This window comes from Aegilops tauschii, chromosome 1 (assembly GCF_002575655.3).
Source record: "Aegilops tauschii subsp. strangulata cultivar AL8/78 chromosome 1, Aet v6.0, whole genome shotgun sequence".
Taxonomy (NCBI): domain Eukaryota; kingdom Viridiplantae; phylum Streptophyta; class Magnoliopsida; order Poales; family Poaceae; genus Aegilops; species Aegilops tauschii.
In genome coordinates, this window is record NC_053035.3 from 445016569 (window position 1) to 445025013 (window position 8445).

Sequence of the window (8445 nt, forward strand, 5' to 3'; positions counted from 1 at the left end):
AACAAACAAGATTGGGTCGATTCAATACGATCGTTCTTATAACGTCATAATCTCAATGTTGTTTTAGGATCATCACTATACTTAACGATATCCTAAGATCCGGAAAACGTGATCACCAACAACACTTGAGCTAATCTTAGAGGCGAGGCTAGGAACCTTTTATAACGTTTATCATTCCACACGTGCATATGAGCTTTTCCACTGAATCGCATATTCCAGGATCATAGCAGTTATATAATAGAATATAAACTCTCAATTATGAATATGGAAATATAATAATACAAATATTATTGCCTCTAGGGCATATTAAGCCCTTACGAGGAACCCTAGTCGTCCTTCTTTTAGTATCATACATCAATCTTCGGTATCTCATTGACCCCTAGTAGGGATCCAAGTGGGCATCTCATGAAGCCCGGATATAACTCATAGTTAAGCCAATTCTATGTTAAACTCAAATGAAAAAGTGGATTAGGTTGGTTTTGAGTAAACTTGTACTGATGGTTTTCTTCGGCGGGAGCCCTCGTCCCTAGCCCCTAGCCTTGATGTTGTTGCTGTCAACTAAAGGGTAAAATCAAAATTTAGAAAGTTATTTATAGACAAAGGGTAACTTCAAAATTTATAGGAACAATTGACAACTCCAGAATCTCTACCGAAGTTTGAGCAGTTATTAATTATCTCAGCATCATCCAAATGAGAGGGGACAAAACTAAAATCTGAAGCGTTAATAAGCTTGTTCCAACCATTACAAAATCAAACCAACGACATTCCAACGATTCGCATGCATAACGATCTATTATGAATTATGATTACCCGTGCGTGCGTGCGTGCATGGTGTGTACTGTACTGGTGATCTTGCTCCGATCTATGTAACCCAGTGCGTGGGGTGATCCCTACTGGCAAGATAACTAGACTTAACCCTAGCTATTGGCAGGGCAGACTAAGACTACACAGATCCACCTCCGACCAAAGTTCCACCCACCTCACTGACGCCGGAAGGCACCCGGAGATGAGGGGAATTGGCGGTGGCGGAAGCCCTTACGAGGAGCCCAAATCGCCCTTCTTTTTGGAGAGGTGGGAGGCGTATCCATAATAATGTATCCTTTGATATGTATGGCTTCTGCTTCCCAACATTTAAGTACAAATGCACAAACAAAAAATGCAATTGCACACACTAAAAGTGGTGCAAATAGTACCAAAACTGAAGTGTCATTGTATCAAACAAAGATAACTACCAACAAAAATAAAAAAAGAAACGGCAAAGATTAAATGCAATTGCACAAATAAATGTACAATTGTACAAACAGAAGTGCAATCGCAACACATCCGAAGAAAACCACATCTGGAAGTTCATAGGACTGATTGAAACACAAAGGCCAGCGTCGTTTCAGAATTCCAGTCGGATACAGCGCAAATTTGTATCATACATCCATCTCGGTATCTCGTTTGCCCCTCTTGCCTTGATGCTGTTTTTTTTTTTTTGAGGGATTGCCTTGATGCTGTTGCTGTCAAGGGTAACATAAAAATTTATAGGAACAGTTGACAATTCCAGAATTTCGACGGAATTTCTACCAGTATTAATTATCACAGCATCATTCCAAATGAGAGTGTGGTGGGGGGGGGGGGGGGGGGGGTCAGAGACGCTTGTTCCGCCATGACAAAATCGACCCAACACCATTCCAAGGAAATTACACCTCACATGTACATTACGACTTGCATGCATAACGATCTATTACTATGAATTATCCCCCGCAAAAAAAAACTATTATGATTACTCATGCGTCCATGCGCGCATGCATGGCGTGTACTGTACTGCTGATCTTGCTCCGATCTATCTAACCCGGTGCGTGGCGCGAGCGCGATCCCTCACGGCGGGGCGCTGCTGCTGCTGCTGCATGCGCAGCTGGTCGTGGAACCACACGATGAACTCGTCGGCGCGCCGGTCGACCGCGCCCTTGCGCCCTTCCTCGTCGTCCTCCGCCCTCGCCGCGAACGGCGAGTCCGTGATCCGCACCTGCCGCGGCGCCGGGCCGCGCCCGGCCGGCCAAGGCACCGTCGCGCCCTCCACGTCGTCGTCCTCCTGCTCCTCCACGTCGTCCATCAGCTCGAACAGCGTCTTCACGGCAGGAGCCGACGTGTACTCTGCAAGGTCGCCATGCTGCTGTTGCGGGAGCAGGCTCTGGCCCTGGTGCCGGTGCGCGCGGCGGCGACGCCTGTGCAGCGGCGGGCTGCTGCAGCTGAACTCAACCTCGCGGGGCCGGTACTGGTACTGCTGGTACACGGCCGCGCCGGGGTCCATGGACCGGCACGACAGCGTCGACGAGAGCGAGGACGCGCCGCCCCTGCCACCGTGCGCGCCGCGGCCGCGCGGGTACGGGTGCACCGCGGCGCCCGGATCCATGGACCGACAGGAGAACGCCGCCGCCAGGTACGTCGTGAGCGCCGGTTCCTGGTCCCGCGCCGACGGAAGATGGTGGTGGTGGTGGCGCTTGGACGACGACAGCAGGTGGTGCAGGTTCACGCCGAGCGCCGCGAGCTTGGGCTGGTGCTTGCCGAGGCCCCTGACGAGCACGAGGTGCACGGCGCGCACCATGCGCCACAGCTTATTGGCGCTCAGCGCCGGCGCGGCCGTCGGGACCTGCTCGCCACGGCCGACACCATCCTCCTCCATCCCCGCCGGCTGATAGTGATACGTATCCCCGCTCATGTCCATCGATCGCCCTACCTCTCCTCCTTTCTCGTTCTGTAAAATTCTAGTGCTCTTGGGCGCTTCTTCTTGGCCTAGCAAACTAATGTATCTCTGCATCTGACTGGAGCGGAAGAGTAGCAACCGTGGTATTTAAAGAAGGGTCACGTCGTGTGATGGCCACAGATCACTGGACATTGATGCCACGGAGAATTATTGGTGCAATATAATGGTCTTCAAATTGTTCTTTTTGTGCTCATCTGCTAGCTCACGACGTGGTCAGCTGGGGTTGGCCCATTTAGTTCCACATATATGTGCATCAGTGCATGGGATCTTTGGCAGGAGGTCATAACGGGCTTGCGTGTCATGCCATACATATCAGGCAAGCTCATACGATGTAGATGCATGGAATTAGTAAGCTTTTAAGCCCGCTTTTCCTGATACGCGCGTTCTGGTACACTGACTAAGAGTTTCCACGTTTAGCTTGCGTGATCTGCAGTCGAGAGAGAAAGGCTACAAGGTAGGTTGCTTGAGATGTCGACGTGACCTTCCCCTCGACACTTTTTACCATGAAAAATAGGTTTCTTGATGAAGTAGAAATGAGAGGAAAACCAAGAAATTTGTGCCGAGGTTATGTATCTGTCCGTTCTTGATTCGGTCATTCGATTCTATAACCCTAAACTTTTGGACTAGAAAAACTTTAGCCCTAGGTCTCAGTCAAAAGTGTTACAACCGACGGAATAACGTTACTTCACTGTTGGTTCCTCAATGATATGTCGATCTCTAGATTTGGTCACTGGGTTCTAAGTTCTAACCCTAAACTTTTGACATGGGCAAACTTTAGCGCTAGATACCAGTCAAAGTGTTACAATCACAAGTACACAACCAGGTTAATGACCTAGCCCGCCGCCACCACCAAGAAGCTAAGGTTTTCTGCCTCCCGCCGGTGCCGGTGCTGGTCCGTTCCGTCTCCGGTGGCCTTAGGGCCATGGAGGCGGAGTGGATCTTGGCCCTTGCCGGTGGGAGGGCTCCGTTTTTAGATATTTTTTTTCAAGCTTTGTTAGGGTTTGTGTCCTACTCAGGAAGGCAAGACGGCGGCGGCTCCCTGAAGATGGAATAAAGGTCTCCCCGCCTAGCCCCCGTTCCGGTGATGCGTCTAGCATCATCGTTGGGCGTGTGGAGGTGTGTCTCCGGCAGATCTGTCTTTGGTGGATTTGCTCGGATCCGTTCGTCGTTCGTCTTCGTTCGCGTGTATTCAGGTTGGATCCTTTTGATCTACACTCTTCATCTGCGGCGGCTGCTGTTCTGGTGCGTTGGTTCTATGGGGCCTTAGCACGACGACTTCCCGACTGTCTACTACAACAACGTTTGCCCGGCTCCAAGGAGGGAGGGGTGATGACAGCGGCGCGCCTTCCGCTTGCTTCAGTACTTGTAGTCGTCGCTAGGTGGTCTACGGATCTGGATGTAATTTTTTTATCTCTAGTGTTCGTTTGTACTACCATGATTGAAGATGAATAAATTGGAAGTTTCCACGCAAAAAAAAAGTGTTACAATCATGCCTGCAAAAGAAAACTATTACAATCAACGGAAAAATGGTGGTTTCTTTTCTTTTTTGCAGGAAAAAATTTCAAATCTATTCATCGGACACCATGCCAGTACAAAAAACACGAGAAGTAACAAAAAATGCATCCAAATTTGTAGACCACCTTGAGACGACTACATGCGCTAGAACGTGCCAAAGGCGCGCCGCTGTCATCGCCCTCTCTCATCGGAGCCGCGCAAACCTAAAACTTTGGAAGTGGGTAGAAATGAGAGGAAATTGAAGAAATTCGTGTCGCAGTTATATATATGTCCATTCTTGATTTGGACATTTGATTCTACAACCCTAAACCTTTGAGACTAGAAAAACTTTAGCCCTAGGTCTCAGTCAAAAGTGTTATAGCTTACGTACAACTGATGGAGTAATGTTACTTCATTGTTGCTTCCTCAATGATATGTCGATTTCTAGATTTGGTCACTGGGTTATGAGTTCTAACCCTAAAATTTTGACATGGGGAAACTTTAGCGCTAGATACCAGTCAAAGTGTTACAATCATCCCCGTAAAACAAAACTATTACAATCGACGGAATAGTGGTGGCTCCTTCTCGCTTTTTTTGCGGGAATAATTTCCAATATGTTCACCAAAAATCATGGAAGTATAAAGAAAACGAGAAGTAACAAAAATTACATCCATATCCGTAGACCACCTAGTGACGTCTAGAAGCACTGGAGCGAGCCGAAGGTGCACTATCGTCATCGCCCTCCCTCACCGGAGCCGCGCAAACCTAAACCTTTGAAAGTGGATAGAAATGAGAGAAAATCGAAGATATTCGTGTCGCGGTTACATATCTGTCCATTCTTGATTTGGTCATTCTATTCTATAACCCTAATCCTTTGAGACGACTAGAAAAACTTTAGCCCTAGGTCTCAGTCAAAAGTGTTATAGCTTACGTACACCCAATGGAATAATGTTACTTCATTGTTGGTTCCTCGATGATACATCGATTTCTGGACTTGGTCACTGGGTTCTATGTTCTAACTCTAAACTTTTGACATTGGGAAACTTTAGCGCTAGATATCAGTCGAAGTGTTACAATCGTCACCGCAAAAGAAAACTATTACAATCGATTGAATAGTGGTGGTTTCATACACATAGCAGTCTAGTCAGCACAAAAAAAGAAAGAAAAAAAGAGTGAATTAGAAAAAGAAAATTAGAAGAAGGCAAGCAAAAATATGGAAAAACTCATGAGTCTGGAGAAGGCTAGATCTTCTTGAGCCCTTGGTTGAATATTCATTTGTGTTATTACAATTATTAACATAATACAATCGACGACGCCTCCCACCACTACCATGGCAAGTCTAGCCACCCTGTGACGAGCGACTAGATTGTCCCTCTGGTGTTTCAGTGTTTATGACTACCGATTTTGTCAAATATTTTTTTATGTTATCTTGTACTCCCTCCAATCCATATCAACTGTCGCTGATTTGGTGAAACAATTAATATGGATCGGAGGGAGTATAAAAGGCTTAGGTGTTTTTTTTGGCGGAGAATAAAAGGTTTAGGTCACATGTATTCGAATCCAAGACAAAACTCTATGTTCGATATAAGTCCGAACTGTAACCCTACAAAAATATTCAACACAAATTTAACATGTTGCGACTTAGAGGGAGTAATATAACTATCTCCATGGTGTCATCATCTGCTTAAGCTACGTTAAGACAATTACGAGCTTTCTGGGTGTTAAGAGCGTAGGTCGACATGGCAACTTAGCTAGTGAAACCACAATCATTGTGGTCATGCTTGGGACCATCGATAGACATTATGAAGAAAAGGGCATTGATATTTTCATTAACTAGTGTGTCTGCTCCATGGAAGAAAATCAGTCAGGAAATTGATGTTGTAGTCAAATCTAAAACACTCAAGACAATCAGTCACAAATTCCAGACCGTATCATACAACAGATTCACATGGAAAAAACCAGTTCTCGCATGAACCGGAAAGGGCTCACTTAATTAGCATGGTAGCACAAAATTGAAATGATGAGTTGTGCGTGGCAAACATGTAGCTAGTAGTATTACTATTAGTGTATCCAAGATAACTGTGTCAATACAAAGTGTTATGATGACGACATCTTAGTACTAATTAGAAAAGGAGGATATGTCGTCCTTGTGCCCTCCATGAATTATGAAAGAAACGAAAGTGGAATTTCGATGTCACCATCTGGACTAGCTAGCCTCAGCCAGCGGGTCACTGTTCATTAATTGGAATGTTTTATGCAATACAGTTTAATACCAGGGATGAGTCCATAAGAAGCAGCAGCAGTCGCTGATAAGCTTGATATCACTGTCCGAGTTTAATGGTACAGCCCACCAATTATACACAGCCGGCCTCTGTCCACCTCAAACAAAACAGCTAACGCCCAACATCACCTGTTAAGTATTTCCGGTGGTGTTTAGTATGCAACCTGTGGTCTAAGTAGGCTCACATACGTGTCTAAGATCTCTTAGAAAGAATATGTATGCATGCTTAATTTTGGCACCTATTAGTAGTCAGAACACCATGTACTCCCAAAAAGATCCCATGAAGAACACTTTGGTGGAAGTTGCCTGCCCAAACTTGTGTGGTACGCAAGAGAAAATTTGAGGGAATTAGTAGCAGTGATGTGACAAAATGAAGAAGGCGGTTAATCGAGAGCCTCAAAATGGTATGAGACCTTGACCTTCTGCAAAAGTCAGAAATGCGAGCCGCGATCGATCTGAATGCTGACTGTGATTTAGGTAAGTACGGTTTGCCTTTGCAACAAAAATTATTTTTAGGCACAACCAACAGCCTATACACCTTGTGTTCTAAGCATTATCTGGTGTATTAATGGTTGCCTAAATTTTCCGTGGTTCCATGTGGTCCATTGTAAAAATTGAAATAAAATTCATAGACTCTAGAAAAATGGTAGAATTCAGCCCCATGGCGGTCAAATAGTGGCTCCTGCCTTTTTTTAACTTCATACAAAATTTTATTAAATGATGGTTACATGCAAAAAAAAGGTTGCATATTTTATTGAATGGTTGTTGCATACTTCACCAGGATCATAATGAGGAAATCAGGAGGGTCTTCAGGACAGATCTGACCCGATCCCTGTGTATAACCACCTTAGTGAACTCATATAAACCCTTTTATGTCACAATGACAATGTGTATAGGTTGCATGTGAAGGTATTTAGAGTTTATTTGGCTCTCTGAAGAATCGAGTTGTAATTTTCTTCTTTGGGATGTCTTGTATCACTGGAATCTTTAATATAAATCGAGAGCTTCTTCATAAAAAATAATGTCAAGGTATTTAGAAAGCTTCAACCATCCTTGTATATGTGCTCTACCTTCAGTGCAGAGACCTTCAGAGCTAAGGACTTCTTGCACATAAAGCATCAATGTCCACATAAAGATTGCAAACCAATCTATATGACTGGGAGGATACTATCTCCAATAGCTTTTGTTTGAACCGATCAACTACTAAGAGTGTTGACGATTGCACGATTCCATGCCACAAGAAAGTTTCCTTGCTCATCCCAGATAACACATATAACCAACCACAAATGGTCTATCACAACCAATTAGTTGCAATGAATACCAAATATTGCAATATCTAAATAGTGACAAAACTATAAATATTGTGCAATATAATTTAGTTATTGACACAATTACTTATTTCATGGCAATAGTACATTTTTTTATTGCCAAAATGTTTAGCCATGGCTGCATTCTGAATTCATTCGCCATAAATAGCTCACTATTGCCAAATTTCTTAATTTGTGGAAATAATTAGTATATTTCATGACGATTCTGACTGTTCCGAGACTTAAAATTTCTTTGCACAATAGTCAGCATGTTGCAACAGATAAAAGAAGTTGGTAATAGTTATGTACTTTGGAATGACTATGATGATTGCAAGAATTTAGTTTTTCTTGCAATACATTGTACAAATTACAATGAAAAAAAAGTAACATCATGGTAATAGTTGCATCGTATTGCAATGATAATAGTTGGAGTTTGCTGGCAAGTAATCGGTGCTGCAACAAAACAGTCACTAATGTTTCAGTGAAAAATTGCGCTATTGAAATTTATAAAGCGTGATGCAAAAATATTTGAATCTCTAAAAATATGTGTTTGTGGATGCCTATTTTATTAAACCAATCTTGATTATTTTGGATGTTGTGGCCATGGCATAAAG

The 8445-nt window shown here is 43.9% G+C and overlaps 1 protein-coding gene across 1 annotated transcript; it reads right to left on the minus strand.

Annotated features, from left to right (window-relative positions):
- Positions 1-1192: 1192 nt before the first annotated feature.
- On the minus strand, positions 1193-2818 carry LOC109741071 (uncharacterized). The gene has a single exon (XM_020300147.4). It carries the CDS (start codon positions 2801-2803, stop codon positions 1829-1831), a length of 975 nt encoding a protein of 324 aa, XP_020155736.2. The 5' UTR covers positions 2804-2818; the 3' UTR covers positions 1193-1828.
- Positions 2819-8445: the final 5627 nt, after the last annotated feature.